The sequence below is a fragment of the Dermacentor variabilis genome, chromosome 2 (assembly GCF_050947875.1).
Source record: "Dermacentor variabilis isolate Ectoservices chromosome 2, ASM5094787v1, whole genome shotgun sequence".
Taxonomy (NCBI): domain Eukaryota; kingdom Metazoa; phylum Arthropoda; class Arachnida; order Ixodida; family Ixodidae; genus Dermacentor; species Dermacentor variabilis.
This window is the reverse complement of record NC_134569.1, coordinates 137,052,236-137,069,887: the sequence shown is the minus strand read 5'-3', so window position 1 is coordinate 137,069,887 and position 17,652 is coordinate 137,052,236. Positions and strand designations below refer to the sequence as shown.

The following is a 17,652-nucleotide window of genomic DNA, read 5'->3' as shown; positions in this document are numbered from 1 at the left end:
TCTGCACTACCTAATTTGCAAGGTTTTCTTGTTGCAAGGCGGCAACGATGCCTTCAACGCGAAACTAATTCATGGTTTTTATCAACAGCGTTAGGGTAACTTCACATTTTTAGTGCTATAGATTATTGTTTGTAAATAAATGTCGCATGTCAAAACTAAACTAATTGAAATTGCTCCCGTTTATGAAGTTGTATAGCCCGGTCGCGGATTTACGCCTTTTGAACGATTAACGTTTACAGTTTGTATAATTTTGTCGTGGAGTTCGAGAGGGAGGTAAATTGTCCACTAGTCATTAACGCTTATTGCGTCCGGCATAGATATATACATCTGCATGCTTATTCTTTCATATGTAAGCTGCAAACATATGCGACTTAAAGGGGTCGCGATTAAAAAAAATATATGAAAGAGAAAACCACGAAACTGATAGAAAACAATGTTTATGGTTACTCTCATCGAACTCGATCTCGAAGGAATACAGGTACTTGAATTGACGTTGCCGGAGATGTTATCGCCATTGTCGTTACCGACGATCATGTGTTTCCGGCTCTTCCACGTGTTTGTAGCCATAAATATACCAAGATGGTGATAATGCCACACCGTCGGTGGTCAGTTAACGGTGGCGGCCGGGACACGTCATACCCTTGCGAAGGTGCTTGCGCGTGTGTATAGATAAGGCCCACTCGGGTCCATCCGATAAGGTGTGTGTGCACAGTATACTCCGTATTTCTTCTGCACATAGTTTACGTCGGCGCCTCGTTCAAAATGCGCGGCACCGAAAGTGCTGAAATGTCGTGAAACGATGTCGCCTAAAGTGCGATTTAGTCTACCATCTTATCGTTGCGATAATTCGGTAGAACACAACTGCAACCTGTCAGCCGAATTTAAATATTTGAAGTGATACGAAGAGAAATCCGTTAATCTATTTGTGTGAGGTTTGTTATTTGGCCTGCACTCGGGAAGTGACAAATGATTACACAAGTGGCCGACATTTACTTCATGACATTTATTACACATACTTGAGAAGGACGATCACAATAGACAAGTCATGAAATACATGTAATTGACTTCCGCTTTCTTTGGCATTGTCTGGATTTATAATGAGAAACGGTGACATGACTGAAACGCGTGAACATAGATGACTGTCAATGCAAGCGCATTTTTGTGTGAAGACAAAACATCTGTCTGACCCTCCACGTTTCTTATGGACGCGTGCGCTTCCTTGGATCCACAGTAACGTGTGCGTCACACGATTTTTTTTTTCGTTTCTGGATTTTAGAGGATGCGTAACTACAAGTACAGCCTATTGTCAAAAGGTTCGAAGCATGGGCTCGTGTGACCACGCAGCTGTTCTTGGGTTGCGTACCGGAGCCCTTGCGAAACTTTCTTGCCTCCACACTCACGAAAATGAGAGCGGCAGTGCTTCTCACACTACCGAGTTTAGTGGGTCAGGTTGGACGGGCGTGCTCGGGCAGCCTCGCAACGGCGACGAGCGGCAGGTCGTCACTCGCGAAATCGCTTCGAAGCATTTAACAAAGACTGTGCGAAAAATTATAGACCGATCAGCTTACTGTCCGTTGCCTACAAACTATTTACTAAGGTAATAGCAAATAGAATCAGGAACACCTTCGACTTCTGTGAACCAAAGTACCAGGCAGGATTCCGTAAAGGCTACTCAACAATAGACCATATTCACACAGTCAATCAAGTGATAGAGAAATGTGCGGAATTTAACCAACCCTTATATATAGCTTTCATTGATTACGAAAAAGCGTTTGATTCAGTCGAAACCTCAGCAGTCATGGAGGCATTACGGAATCAGGGTGTAGACGAGCCGTATGTAAAAATACTGAAAGATATCTATAGCGGCTCCACAGCCACCGTAGTCCTCCATAAAGAAAGCAACAATATCCCAAAAAAGAAAGGAGTCAGGCAGGGAGATACGATCTCTCCAATGCTATTCACAGCGTGTTTACAGGAGGTATTCAGAGACCTGGAGTGAGAAGAATTGGGGATAAGAGTTAATGGAGAATACCTCAGTAACTTGCAATTCGCTGATGATATTGCCTTGCTTAGTAACTCAGGGAAGCAACTGCAATGCATGCTCACTGATCTGGACAGGCAAAGCAGAAGGGTGGGTCTAAAAATTAATCTGCAGAAAACTAATGTTTAACAGTCTCGGAAGAGAACAGCAATTTACGATAGGTAGCGATGCACTGGAAGTGTTAAGGGAATACATCTACTTAGGACAGGTAGTGACTGCGGATCCCGGATCATGAGACTGAAATAATCAGAAGAATAAGAATGGGCTGGGGTGCGTTTGGCAGGCATTCTCAGATCATGAACAGCAGGTTGCCATTATCCCTCAGGAGAAAAGTGTATAATAGCTGTGTCTTACCAGTACTCACGTATGGGGCAGAAGCCTGGAGGGTTACGAAAAGGGTTCTGCTTAAATTTAGGACGACGCAACGAGCTATGGAAAGAAGAATGATGGGTGCACGTTAAGGGATAAGAAAAGAGCAGATTGGGTGAGGGAACAAACGCGGATTAATGACATCTTAGTTGAAATCAAGAAAAAGAAATGGGCATGGGCAGGACATGTAATGAGGAGGGAAGATAACCGATGGTCATTAAGGGTTACGGATTGGATTCCAAGGGAAGGGAAGCGTAGCAGAGGGCGGCAGAAAGTTAGGGTGGGCGGATGACATTAAGAAGTTTGCAGGGACAACATGGCCACAATTAGTACATGACCGGGGTACTTGGAGAAGTATGGGAGAGGCCTTTGCCCTGCAGTGGGCGTAACCAGGCTGATGATGATGATGATGTGTGAATGTGCGCTTCGACCGAGCCTTACGAGCATATAGCATCGTAGGCAGCGAAGGTTACGTTGGTGTCGGTATAAATGCTAGGCCGAAGGCAGCTTGACCAAGTTCCAAGAAATCGTTTTTCGACAAACCGTCTGCAATTATCTAAACCTGCCGCACAGTGATGGCAACTTCATGAAAGAATAGACGCTGTAATGAAACTGAAGCGATAAACCTCACTAACGGACGCCGTTTACAATACCTCAGTGTAGTGAGCTGAAAACTCCTAAATATGAAGAGCGCCTCCCACGTTAATGATAAAATGCACAGTTTGCCCTGGTAAATGTCCAGTTAAATGTCATGCCTTCCTCGTTGTGCCCGGAGTTGTGTTTCACCACCACACCTTATCTGCTCGCTAACTTTGCCATATATCCTACCAATCAAATGCTTGATTTAACCTCAGGGATTTTTTTTTCTCTGTGTGTGTGTGATGCACGTGACCTTGGTGCAGCTGCTTCTACGTCGACATGCAAGTCTAAGGTCCATTGAAATATTGGGCAGCAAATGCAAATGTCCGCACAGTGGTTGGCACTTGACAGTAGGGAAGCAGGAGTAAATTGTATCCGGGTACCTAGCATACATGCAGGGTGTTCTCCGACATATGTACAATTTACACAAATGCAACGAATCTTGTGCTTACAATGTTGCACGTGTATCCTAGCGTCGCGACATGGATTTCTGCGATCATAACAATGAACATTTAGCCATGACAAAGTGGTGCATCTTTCAGCACAATTTCCGTTTCCACAGAATTTGCAGGAATAGCTCAATTGACCATTGAAGTAGCATAATTTGCACGAATATCGCGCGATTATGAATATAAAAAAAAGATGTCGTGAGGCGGCTCGGTGGGCGTTTGTCGCTGTTGTAGGTCGGGCTATTAGAGCTGAACTTGCGAGGACACCTTTCTTACTGTAGCCAGACCAATTCGTGCCATCCACACCATTCCTTTGCATAGCGCCGAGTTCCCCTGTCGCCGTTTGAAAACCTGTTCTCCGCAATATTGTTTGATGTTAGCTTTCGTGCAGAGTTCATTCGCCTAATGGCAGTTTGTTTCAGGCTTGAGCGACAGTATGGGGGGAGGGGGGGGCAAACGTAATATAGCGGTGTTTTCGAAGCATTGCTCTGAATTTAGGGTGAAGTTCATTTTTTTTGTTCTGAAATTCCGAAAAATAACAAGGAATTTACGTGATATTCGTGCAAATATGGTACATTCATGCGCCATCAAACAGCAGCGATACATCACTGAGCGCATCACGACCTCAGCCGAAACACTTGTGGTCCTTTTCGTGCCCCAATTCCCAGACGAGCGCAGTGCTAGGTAGACTTTTACTTTGTGTTCCTTTGCCTGCACTGGTCTGATATATACTGCAAGATCACTGAGGCCACTTTGTTCGACTCATTGTAACCATTTATCTATGACTAGCTTTTGTCTCTTTGTCAAAACCTTGAAACGCCGTCTCGTGAAAAAGAACAAAAAGAAAATGGCTGTGAACTATGAAAGTGGCGACGAGATGAAAAACGTACTCTTCTCCTTGGATCGAGATCGGTACAAAACAAAAGGGCAAGAATGACGCACCATAATACAGAAAATAATTAAACCGAACCAACGCTAGTACAAGGGAACAAATATGAGCACAGGTTGATCACAAGTTCCATCTTATAGACTAGGTGCAATGGCGAGGCACATAAGAAGGAAAACGACACTTGGCCGCCCCACAGACGACACCTGTGCGTCGTCTTATGTCATCCGTGTATTGCTGTTGGTTCTAGGCTCAGCCCTGCACCAACTCGCTCGGTAGAAACAGCCGTTGTCGGGCGCAACCTTTGTCGTAACCGCAAGACAACACCGGCCACACCTTGCCTTGCGGTTCCTGCTGGTCTCTCTTTGGCACTGAGAGCACGGTTCTCGCTCCTGCCGTGCTAACTAATGTGACACTCGTGACTTGTGTGGGAGACGGGCAACCCTCATAAATGCTCGCTGTCGCACGCGCGGAATGCTGAGTTGTGCGCGATGCGCTGAGCCGCGGTGGCCTCGAGCGAGCTGCGCATCAGCGGGTACTGGAGCAGCACCTCGTTGAAGTTCTCCACGGACAGAGAGAAGAGGTCGCAGTAGGTGTCCGCTATGACGCTCGCGTTCCTCGTCGTCTTCGTCAGCAGGCAGATCTCTGCGCGGACAGGACGAATGAAGTTAGAATTGTGTACAGCCGGAAAATAAATAATTAAGGTAAAACACCGTGGTTTGTCTATAGCATCCAGAGATTGATCTTTACGTCTATACTTCGCCTATAGCAAGTCGTTCCGATAAAGCAATTATTTTTTATTGTTATGAACTGCTCCTTTGCTGCAAATGTCGCGCCAGCGGCGCTCACACAAGGCATGCCGTCAAGAGGAGGGGAAAGCAAAATATTGTCAATCACATGTCCGTGTCCGAGGACACAAATCCGTTTTAATGGTCGACATGTACTTAAGAGGCTCTTCCGTGCACTTTGCTTTGATGAAATAACTTATACTATAGTGGTTTGCTACTTTCAAAGGAACCGAAGTAGTGCTATGTTATATTTAAAGAGGCCAAAGCAGATACATTGCCTGTCGTGAGTAAATAGTGCATATGGAAATACAGTAGTTATATAAAATGGTCTCATCCGCGTAACATTTTTATAACTTGCATGGTAATTTACGCAGTTACGTGCTTGGTGTCCTGGCGAGCTTTCAAACAATGGCCTTGTGCAAATTGTCTGCATAAACCCGTTAAGTCATACGAATAAGCACTTCAGTGATGAACTCGCCGAAAAAAAGGGAAAAAGCGAGGTTGGTATGCAGTTTCACAGTTTCAGAAACACGAAGTACAACCTTAGGGACAGTCACAATTTATTGTATGTACCCTGCTAGAATAGACCGCTTAAAAATTTTCAAGCCAAGAATTTCAGTGCACCCTCGTGTCAATGGCCCAAATCTAGTTCACGTCACCGTTAAGGTCCTCGTGTTCGCCGACAATTTTGCAACTATTTGTGGAACCGCTAATAAATTTCACGCAATTGGACATGCCGTACAATAAGAAGGGTACGAAAAACATGCATGAAATGGCAAGCAACGTATGACTCTGTTCTACAATGTGGACGGTATGCGTATGTCCTGTAGAGTATTTCCTTAAGTGCCACTCCCTTTCTGTGGCAAAAAAAAAATGAATAACAAAGGAAAGCAATCACGTAGCTCACTGTTCACTGTGCGCTATTTCTTAGAGTCTCTAGTGACTCGAGCAAAGCATAGGATTGCTACCGAAGTGATGGAGAGTTGTCCGACGTGAATGGCTTCGCTTCGCATGTACTAACGTGCATGTGGTACGCACGCGTGCGTCTTGCAGGATGTGTTCACACGCACCTCCGAAGTAGCTGCCCTCGGACAGTGTGCCGAGGAACCGCGAGCCGTCGAGAAGCAGCTTGACGGTGCCAGACTGGATGAAGTACATCTTGCGACCCACGGACCCCTGCTGTATGATGACGTCGCCAGGTTGGAAGAACTCATAGCGCAGCCTCGTCACCAGGTCACTCACAAAGCCCGGGTCCACATGCGACAGGAACGGCACCGCTCGAAGCGTGGCCCGGCAGTTGTGCTTCATCACGTCCTGTGCCACGGAGAGTCACGTTATACACGAACACGAACGTGGACAGCACAGTGATCGTCCGAGCAAGCAATTCCTTTGCCCTGAATAATTTTCAGCATTCTAGCCCCACAGAACGTTGCCGTACATCAGATGCATTTTAGAGCGGAGCACTTAGGCACCCACTCCTGCGAAGAGCGTCGGCGTCGGCGGCGTAACCGAGCGAACGAGCACAGCGGAAGATGAAAGCGAACCTGGAGCACAGCGGGGGATGAAAGAGGCGAGGAGGAAAGTGGAGAGGAGGGTGCAGTGGAACCGTGAGGCAGAAAGTGGAGGAGGTTATGGTGAAAGCGTGAGAAGAAAAGCGTAGTGCGGCGACGATGTCTAAGAGATGCGCCAGAGGAGCGCGCGTCGCCTGGGAGGTCTGTCGATGGCGGCTGCTGTGAATCGCGCCCACGCGTCACCCGCGTGCTGACTCTCGCGACTTCCAGGTTAGCGATGCAGTGGCACCGCAATTCGCTCCATTCGCAACGTGCCGCACGAGACAGATTGTCCGCGCCGCCAAAATATCGCGGAAAAAAGATACGTATAGAGCTGCACTGAAATTTCGCATTAGGGAGTATCGTTATCGTCGGCGAATTCTTTTATCACGTGTAAAGCAGCAGAACATGACGTCACTTAAGAGTGCTGACATTTGAAGGGTGCAAATCTGCTCGACATAGCGAAGTCATACAAGACCGTTTTATAATAGCACGAGGCTTGCGTCGCGCAACAGCAGTCACACAGCGTGCATTCGCGGAATGTATTCGCGCATTGCAACCCGCTGTTTTACTGCGTGCACAAGACTACTGCACACGTTGTGCGAACTGTTGCTCTCCTACTCTCCAAAGGTGGGGGGCGAAGCAAGCGATGATAGCAGTGGGGAGACGAAAAAAAAAGAATCGAAACAGGCGAAATATTTGAGATGAAGTAGGTGGGAAAAATCGTATAATGCAGCAGGAAGAGTTTCGCTGAAAATTAACAGAAGATCAGGCCTTTGATGTCCCCAGAAAAACGTAAAGCACGTCTACCTCCATTTAATGAGCTCTTGTACTCAAACGAATACGTTGTGCAAGTGTGCACTGGCACTCTACGTGTAAAGCAGTGCTCACCTCTTTGAGGGGCTGCGAAAGTTCAGCCAGTATGGCATCTTCGTCGAAAGCCTTTCCTTCGTGCCGATGCTCGAAGTAATTGCGCACGCGGAAACGAAGCTCCTTGGGCATGCGCCGGTACTGCATGTACTCTTCCACGCGCTCCATCTGCGTGGAAACGACAGAAGATAATGCATCAGCTGGAGGACACTGATAGCGACGTTATCGCCTTCGTCATCCTTTAACATGCTATTCACATCACCAAATATGCACGCAACATTCGACACTTCGTGTAAGCCAAGAGGCATATCTCTTTAGACGTTTACATTCCGCCACTTTACCATCATTTCCCTTCCACACGCGCATTATAAAACTTGACAGAACGGGACGAGTGCTCAAAGACTTGTCATACCGGTATAGAAAGTGTTGTCGTGCGTTAAAAAAAACGGTTATAATGCCTGGTTTCAATATAGAAAGTTAAGAGCGCTTTAAACACACAGGGACGTAGAAAAAGCAACACACCCCATACGTGCCCGCGCGTGTGGTGTCTGTTTCTTTTTCTACGTCCTTCTGTTTTTATAGCGCTCTAAGTTTCTATATAAATTCGTTACCAACTAGCTCACCTATCCATCCTTCTGCAATGTCTGGCTTCGTCGTTCGCTTACATCCGCATCTCTCTAAGCATAAGGATGCATCGATATCCAAAAGACATTTGCCCCATTGCAGCTCTAAGCCTACTTGTCCTTTGAAATTTCGCAAGACTGTCGAGAACTTCAGCAAAGCACGCGTATACAGACTCGATGCTTTGAACACAGACTACTTGCGAATGTTTACAGCTCATTTGGTATCCCTTGAATCAGCGAAGTGGCGTTGTCGATGCCTTATTGTGCGCACAGTTGAGACAATAGCTATGCTCCAGTAATCGCTATAGATCTCTAAACGGACAGCTGAGTGGACAGCGACCATTTTAAGTTCAATATTTACAAAGACCGCAAAAGATACAGCTTCGCGTAGGCAGCATTAAAGTGGGAAATAAAAGACGTGCAGCCTACTTCGTGGTCCAACCAAGATGATGATCGAGCAGAATGCTTGCGAACTCCCCGGTAATGTCCGCTGCGCGCAAGAAAACCTATTCACGCTCTTTTTTATGCGGTTAATGTAAGCCCATGTTTTGTTTTTCATATTCTCGCACACGAAAAGCTTCAAAACACAGCGATAACATGTGCTCCTATGGCGAGGTGGCGTCAAGTCCCAGAAACTTCTTCCAAATATGTTCTGTTACTTTGGCTTAAAGCTGTATTCTTAGCAGTCAAAGCAGATTGTCCTCAATGCTGACCAGAATTAGAACGCACCCGATGACACACGGTTAAAGACGAGCTAAGTAGGCTTGATGGCTTTGCTGAACACCATGCAAGTGAAGCTCTCGCGTTTATGCCTTCATACATATATTAAGTGAGGTCGCACCTTCTCCCGGTGCAACCGCTTGGTGTAATCCAGGCTCTGGATGAGCGTTGTGGCGTGGCCAATCAGGAGCGCGTAGCCAGTGGCACCGGTGACCATGCCAACAGTGACGAGCCACATATCGACGACTGTGGCCGGTGCGTTCTGTCCATACCCGATGGATAGCATTTGAGACAGCGCATTGAACAGGGACCAGGAGTACTGCTCAAATATAGGTCGGTGCTGCAAAACAAATGTAAACACACATATTAGTTTGCACTTTACCGATAACTGGGTTCAGTATGGACAGTCTTTAGAGGAATAACACAGAGTCAGGCAGATTGATACGTTATGAAATGGTTATGATTGAGTGTGCAAGAAAGTTTACCCGTTTTGAAGCACGGGATAGAATATATCCTTCTCAATAACTCAATTAATTGCATCGAAAGCAACGCGTCAGGGAAAGGAGGGCTCGCCTATCACCTGCCAATTCATCTGTGATTATTCCATTGAAATGGTGTCCTGGACAGGAGGATAGGCAGCACAGCCCTTAGCATGGGCGTAACCGACACACACACACACACACACACACACACACACACACACACACACACACACACACACACACACACACACACACACACACACACACACACACACACACACACACACACACACACACACACACACACACACACACACACACACACACACACACACACACACACACACACACACACACACACACACACACACACACACACACACACACACACACACACACACACACACACACACACACACACACACACACACACACACACACACACACACACACACACACACACACACACACACATGCACACGCACACACGCATGCACACGCACGCACGCGCGCACACACACACACACGCACACACACACACACATGCACACACATTCACGCACGCATGCACACGCACGCACACACATGCACGCACGCACACACACACACATGCACGCACGCATGCACACTCACGCACACGCGCGCACACACACACGTACGCACACACGCACACACATGCACACACACATGCACGCACATACACACACATGCACACATGCACGCACGCACGCGCGCACACACACACACACACACACACACACACACACACACACACACACACACACACACACACACACACACACGCACGCACGCACGCACGCACGCATGCACGCACACACACACATGCACGCACGCATGCACACGCACACATACACATGCGCGCACGCATGTACACGCACGCACGCACACGCACACGCATGCACACATGCACGCACGCACACGCACGCACACGCACACACACACACACACAGGCCATGTGCCCTATTTCCTAATTGGTCACATTTCCTATTTTGTCATCATTTCTAACGCTGTCGTTAGATCTGTGTTAGTTATCTGGTATAATGCATTGATCTTACTTATGTAAGCATGTTGTTTCGAAGAAGGGCTGAAAGTAAGCCCCGAGTGTACCCCACACGGGTACACTCGGGGCTTTTCTCTCTGTTTCTTTTCTTTCTGTTCTTCGTATCTATTGGTGATGTTCAAATCAATATGCTTCATAACTATCCCACGTCCTAACGTTTTCAATACCCTGTTATAGGTGGGCTCTATGAACAGAGCTGTACCATTGTATTGCTCCCCAAAACACGTACCTGGATGCCATTTCTCTGTACCCAGCTGCCCTCGGGAAATCCCTGCATCATGGCTACGAAGAACTGCAGGCAGCCGTTCCAGTGGGCAATGAGCAGCATCAGGCCGACCATGTTTGTCAGGCTCAGGTATACCGTTGAGCAGAACGAAAACTGCGCATTCAGGCACACATGTGGATGCGGTTGCTGCGTGACGCATAATTCCCGAGCAAGAAACAAGCTGGTTCCGCGTCAGCGCTCATCTAATCAACCTGAATCAATGATACGTTGATTTAACTGCGAGCGACGAGCGATGACACAAAACATGCGTCTATAGGTGGGCTATATGAAGTAAAATGTGGACGCACTTCGCAAGTCTGACTTGTTGGCAGACGAGCAGTGTATGGTTCCGCAAAAGCCAGCGCTGAAATTCAGTAAACATTCTGATGGCTCGTAATTTCTCAGCAGCCGTTAGGCTGGAAGCACATTTTAAAGGGCACATGGATTGCTATTTCACCATAAGACAATACTGTATATCAAATGCTGCTATACCCCTGAATACTGTTACATATAATGAATAAACGGCAGCTTGTGACGCTCAAGCTATAGCAATAGCTTTTGCGTTTTCTGCTAACCTGACCGCGCACTAACGTGCTCAGCGGGAGGAACGCGTGCTTTGTGCGGATTGGCCTAAATAGAGAGAGAAATAGAAGACAGGAAAAGTAGGGAGGTTAACCAGACGCACGTCCGGTTTGCTACCCTGCCCTGGGGGAAGGGAGTATGGGGATGAAGAGAGAGAGAGGATAGAGAGAACACAGTTTCGCGCACAGTAGAAGGTTCGCACCGACTCAGGATAGGCCTAAAGGCATTGCTTATACGCACCGTGTGCTCTTGGAGACTGCTGATGTACCTGCACAGTCTGGACAGCCTGAGCAGCTTGAGCAAGCACAGCAGTTTGGCGAGGTGCAGCAGACGGATGGCGGACAGGGCACCCGGCTGCCGCAGGCTTTTGAACGTGCTCTCCACCAGCACGCAGATGTAGTCGAACGGCACCGTGCTTAGGAAGTCTAGCAGGAACCAGGTCCGAAGGTAATGACGCGCAATGTACTTCGGGTCCAGGTTCACTCGCTCTACGCCTTCGGTGGTGATCACGCCTGCACCAGCAAGCCTCCGTCAATGTTGTCGCGAGTGACAACCGTCCGACTCCGATTTGGGTTTAAAGCTACGAATCAGCTATGACGGACGCCGAGGGGGCTCGTTTATATGTGCGTATGGAGGGTTCATGCTGAGGGGCCACGAATTAAATTTGCCCCCTCGTTGTTTCATGCGAGTTGAAATATCAATACCCTATCGTTTCCGTAATCCTATGTTGGAACAAGGTCACTGCGGTAAGGGATCGATTCTGCGGTTTCTTCATATGCATACCCGCACGTCCGACCACACTGCACGCGATTCACACTTGGTTGTTTCTAAACGCCCACCGCTAGCATTTGAGAGGTGCAGTATATTTGAGCATTGCGCGCGTACCGGTGCGAAAGTTGAAGACGATGTCCACGAAGAAGATTGCGTCTGACGTCAGGTGAAAAGCCATCCAGTAGAGATCGCCGGGGTCGGCAAAGAATGCCACGTCCACAGGAATGAGCACCAGGTTGGCCACCAGAAGTACCGTCAGGCACAGGTCCCAATACATCCTGCACATGCGCACATGGTTTCTCTAATACTCGTTCATTCATTCTTTGAGTTCATCTACAACAAATGGATGACGCCGAGGTTAAAGTTGCTGTAACGCAGCTCTAAAAGCCCTCGGGGTCGTTTTACAACGTTATCACTATGCAGCGCGCATAAAGAAAGTGGAAAGAAGGAAAAGAAAAAAAGAACCCAGTGGTAATTTCATACAGGCGAAATCGCTGTTAACTACAACTTGCACAGAAACATGCACTGCTAAAGTAAATAAGAAAATTACAACTTTCATAGACATATGATTCCCATTACCGAAGTGGGAAACACTGGCTATGATACAAAAGTGAAACCAGCTCCACTTCTGTCATGGCCTTAGCGTCAATACCAAATTCAAGGGACGAGCTTACTAACTAGAATCTGATCATTTGGTGTCCGTAGCCAGTTCTAGAGCAAGGTATGCACCAACGCTCAGGTGTCGTTTGTTGCATATACGTATGTTTTGTAGTAAGTTTGCCGTTTCAATCACTAAATTATCCCACATTCCATGAGAGATTGTCGACGAGGGTTCAGATAGGAATATGGGTGTCGTATTCACGTTTTTTACCTGTTTTTCGTTTGTATATTTTTAAAATTTACTAAGGTAGCTTTAGAATGTTTCTTAGTCACTCGTTCGCGCTGTCACATCATCAAGGGGAAAATATACCCGTTTAGATTGCAGTGGCAAAGGTATCTGCAAGTTAGCCATCGAGTATAAACATTCTCACTCAATTTTTTTATGCGCTTTTATATCTGCTTGCTGTAGTGCTCATTAGCTTCGATTACAATATAATCTGTCACTGATGAGATTCACTTAGGCAACGATGGTCTATATGACGTCGTTCCAGTGGTTACCAGCAGAAAAATAGAAGAATAATAATGGGGTCAATTCACAAGCATTAAAGCGCGCATGCGGTTGAACATATACTTGATTTATCCAGGTGTCATACTTAATTGACATCCAAACTACCGTGTTGATACACTGATAAATATCTAACGTTTCGTAGAGTTATCATAGCTGCTTGATGCTAAACGTAAGATTTTCCGCTGTAGTATCCCGACAGCAAAAGGGATAGCGACGGAGAGATATTTATTTTTAATGGGTGGCGAAGGACTTTTGCCTGGAAATACGCCTAACACGTCACTCCAGATGACAAAATGGCCCACTCGTACATAAAGCGCCTAACACACAAGCACATGCAAAGACACAAACACGCAATACGACATTGTGTGGCTGCAGCACCTGATCCATGCTGAGCCTGTGCGCACCTGAAGACGCTGCAGGGGTGTATGACGCAGTGGCCCGATGACTCCTGGCGGCTGCGCTCGCGGTTGAGCTCTTCGGTGCTGCCAAAGAAGCTGGCATTGCGGCGCCTTCTGGACGGCAGGCACACCGAGCTGGGGTCGCAGCAGTCGGACCAAGTGCTGGCCCGCCGGTCGGGCTCCCCCGCTTCCTTCACTGACTCGTGCGTGTACAGCCATGGATCCGGGTGTGTGACGGTGGCGCCGTTTTGTTGGTTGGACGGCGACTTGCCGTTTGACACGGCTTGCACCGGCTCCACTGCATGCAAGAGAGGATGCGAGTGAGCGCTATATGCTCCCGGGGGGCCGCACTCACTCACTCACTCACTCACTCACTCACTCACTCACTCACTCACTCACTCACTCACTCACTCACTCACTCACTCACTCACTCACTCACTCACTCACTCACTCACTCACTCACTCACTCACTCACTCACTCACTCACTCACTCACTCAGTAACGGCAGCGGTGGCTGACCATCTGCATCACATGCTGTAGGTACTGGGCTCAAATCCCGGAGCCGTCGGAATCCCACCGGTTTTTCTAATTAGGAGAGGTGTCCCCTGGCCTTGTGCTCGGCTGCTTTGTTTATTTACAGTACATGTGCACCCTGCAGCGCCGAAGCATTATAGCAGGGAGTGGGTACAACATGTACAACATATAACTTGCGGGGGTACCGTCTGCCTTTCGGAGCCATAGATTTCTAGGCGTGGCCTCTGGGCGTCCCTAGTCGAACCACAAACGGCCTTGCGCAGAGCACCCGTTGCAGCTGTGGGAAGCAGACTACAGTTGCCGCCGGGCAACTGCCGGTAAAGTAGGCGCAAGTGCGTTCCTGGCTAGATGGTCAACCATTACATGACCTCAACGCTATGGATCGAAGCAGTGTATTTCCCCAACCGGAGGGCGTCCTCCATATAGTTACCGGTATACTGGTCATGACTGATCATGGAACACGTGTTTCATCAGGTGCACATCAAAATAAGTTGATCCCGAGGAATAACTGGCCGTAATCAGTTGAACGTCCTTAAGATGTAGCTTCGACTCACTTTCCTGTCGAGTACTGTTATCGTAAGGCAAAGTTAGCAGACTTTAACCAAACCAGCTAATCCCTGTTGGCCACACATGGTTGTTTGTACGATGCTTCTTCCGAGGCTCATCTTATTTATACTTCCTGAGAGTCGCACCTGAAAAGCAAGTCGTTAATTGCTGTACTTCGCTGTGATCCATACGCCCAAGTTAAATACACCCGCACTTGCCTCCTTAGGTCTTTATTGATAGGCCGATGCTAATTCATTAACAAGAGCACACGCTCTTGGTCCGACGCATCTTCAAATTCTCTATATAAAAAGGTTCGCCTTCTTAGACACAAAATAACAAGGGCAGTCGACGCCAACTAATCGAATATAATCGAACCAAACCAAAAGCAGACGTGTATAACTAAGCAAGACAAAGCACAAATGGATCTGAATGTAGACGGAAGTAACGCAATGTTCAACGATTTAACTGATGCGTCATCCTGTAGGCATTAGGCGCCATCATCTGCTCATGAACGGCAACGTTAATGCTATAGGATAGCCTACACCCATTAACACTCCCAGCCAACATAATACAACTTAAACAGACCAAAAGGACACGTAGCGAAGAAAATGCAGAAGTATATAAATCGGAATGTAAACGCAATTGATTTAAGCCTTAACGAACGTGGCTGGTGCTATGATCCTTAGAAAATGAGGGGCGAGAATTAGTCCACGAACGGCTGTGCCAGTGCAACCAGCCAATCTAACACAAACGAGCCAGACCAAACCCAGACGTTACGAAGTAATAGGAGACGCAAATAGGTTGGAATGTAAGCGAGACTGATATAAACGTCAACGACCGCACCGACGTGCGATGAGCGGTTGGGTCGGTGCAGTAGGACTCCGCACGAGCGTAACATAGCTCAGCGTTTTGTTTAGTCAGATTTTTTCTACAATTTATAACGCGACAGGCACGTGTGAGTATTTTACCCTTTCTTTTTTCTTTTCGAAGTCAATCCCATTTCGTTTGAGCTATTCCCTCAGTGACACGATGGGCGCCTATCGAAAAGCAGGATTCCTGATGCCGCGCTCCCCCTATTTAGCTGGGATCATTGACCACTCCGTCAGTCTGGTAGCCGAAGCCTCGATTCGATGCGCAATAGGAGCAGCTCGATTAAGATTTTGGTGGTATTTCCTTGCATGTGATTAGAGAGCAAGCACGTTCTGTCTTTCTGTAGCTTGTGGCGTAATAAATGATGAAGCGGAGCAGAAGATAGAATTGGGGAAAGCATTTACCCTGCATTAAGGCACTAGTTTGGACAGATCACGTGGCTATAGCACTTTTAACGCTTTTTTCGTACGCTGCCAACAGCGCTGTGCGAGTGGCCATGTTGGTAGAATACTGTATACAGACGGCCAAAGTGACATCCTCCGAATATGCGCAGGACACCTCGTGCGCGAAGCGCGCGTAAGAGCTTCGAAACGTCCTCGCCTCGCGGGCTCAGCTACGAGCTGAGAACGGCTGATTGAGGAAGTAGATGCCCAACAGCATTACTAAAGCACCGAATCGGTGGCGGTAAAACAGCCACTCACATTCTTCCTTCCGAGGAAAAGGGGCGATGGCAGAGCTCCAGTCACGCATGCAAGTGAACGCCCAGCGTTTTCTATCACCGGCCAGCTTGCGCTCGTCGGTCACCTGGTACAGCATTGTAACGTCCGTGAGCACCCCTATCCTTCGTCCAGGAACAAACGCCGCCGCGGGGGCCACCGGTGTGGACGGAGATCGCTATGGCCCGCAAGTGGAGTGACAGACCTGCAGTGCAGCTGAACGAGGATGTATAAGCCCCATTAAATCAACCCTGCACTATACGCATTCTTGGAGCGTGTAGCTCATCGTACCGTCACATTCTTGCGCGCAGTTTGACATACGCGACGGGTGACAGCGCAGCTGGCACGCGTGGCCGCGCTGGAGCGTCGAACGGCCTCCGTCCATTGCCAAGTGGCAGCCGGCGCAAATGGGGAGACGCACGCGAGCTGCCGCTCAATTTTCAAGAGCGCATACCACGCACGGGTTGGCATTATGTACGCGTCATATTATGCAATGTCAGTGCACGGGCGATGTGCGGCACAGGAATTGTGGAGCTCACGTGACTGCCCATATGGGCCGCGGCTCTGCTGGGTTTGAGAGCAATGCTTGAGCAAAGTCAACAGTCTCACGGAGAAATTCTTCGCTCTGTAATTCAGTTTTCAAGAAGGACTAGCGATGATCAGCGATGCAAAATAAATGTTACCGGTTAAGATAACATCGATTTCTGCGTGTTCGCTTCTTTTTTCTGTTACGGATTGCGTCGTTCCGTTCAAGTTTCATCTAGCAGGTGTGCATGAGACAACGTTCAATCGATGCAGTTGCTGTCAGCTTTGTCAGCTGTTTCCCTTTAGAATTCTCTCTAGTCAGCGTGCCAGAACCATCCGCCCGTCAGGACATTACCCGCTTTATTTTTTTTTTTCAATTAGGACGTCGCTTCTTCGTTCCGAACGCGCCCTTGCAATATTTAATTTAAGTTTATTTATTATTTCGTTACATCATTGAAGAACTGCAAACAGTTTTGCCTATTTATGATTATGATCTTTAAGGCTTCTTATGATATGACTAATAAAAATCATCACCACTCTGTTTCCTTTCTTCACGTTCGATAAATAGCGAGGGCCTCGAATCCCGCAGCTTTCACGCCTTGAGGTAGCGTGTGTGGGCTTATTGAGCCATTGCCTTCATCCAAAAAGTTCCCGTACTACGTGACACGTGCGGTAGATAGGATGTTCTACACCCACTGCAATGGCAGTGAGTGGTGGCGCTGTCTAACGCTCCCAGGGTTAGTTCTAGTAGACAAACATAAATACCCCAGAAAGCGGAT

The 17,652-nt window shown here is 47.8% G+C and overlaps 1 protein-coding gene across 3 annotated transcripts in view; it reads right to left on the bottom strand.

The window, feature by feature from the left end:
- Positions 1 to 984: 984 nt before the first annotated feature.
- The window catches only part of LOC142572754 (potassium/sodium hyperpolarization-activated cyclic nucleotide-gated channel 2-like), a 53,829-nt gene continuing 37,161 nt past the window's right edge, over positions 985 to 17,652 (bottom strand). For 2 of the 3 annotated variants that reach the window (XM_075682086.1, XM_075682087.1), the window contains exons 3-10: positions 13,689 to 13,980; positions 12,231 to 12,394; positions 11,586 to 11,857; positions 10,728 to 10,877; positions 9,057 to 9,275; positions 7,614 to 7,760; positions 6,243 to 6,486; positions 985 to 5,029 (exon numbers count right to left, since the gene is read on the bottom strand). In XM_075682086.1, the coding sequence (XP_075538201.1) occupies positions 4,830 to 5,029; positions 6,243 to 6,486; positions 7,614 to 7,760; positions 9,057 to 9,275; positions 10,728 to 10,877; positions 11,586 to 11,857; positions 12,231 to 12,394; positions 13,689 to 13,980 (1,688 nt within the window). In that variant the 3' untranslated portion in view covers positions 985 to 4,829. Of the gene's footprint in view, positions 5,030 to 6,242; positions 6,487 to 7,613; positions 7,761 to 9,056; positions 9,276 to 10,727; positions 10,878 to 11,585; positions 11,858 to 12,230; positions 12,395 to 13,688; positions 13,981 to 16,333; positions 16,559 to 17,652 lie in introns of those variants that run through there. The other variant, XM_075682088.1, reaches the window with a different exon arrangement.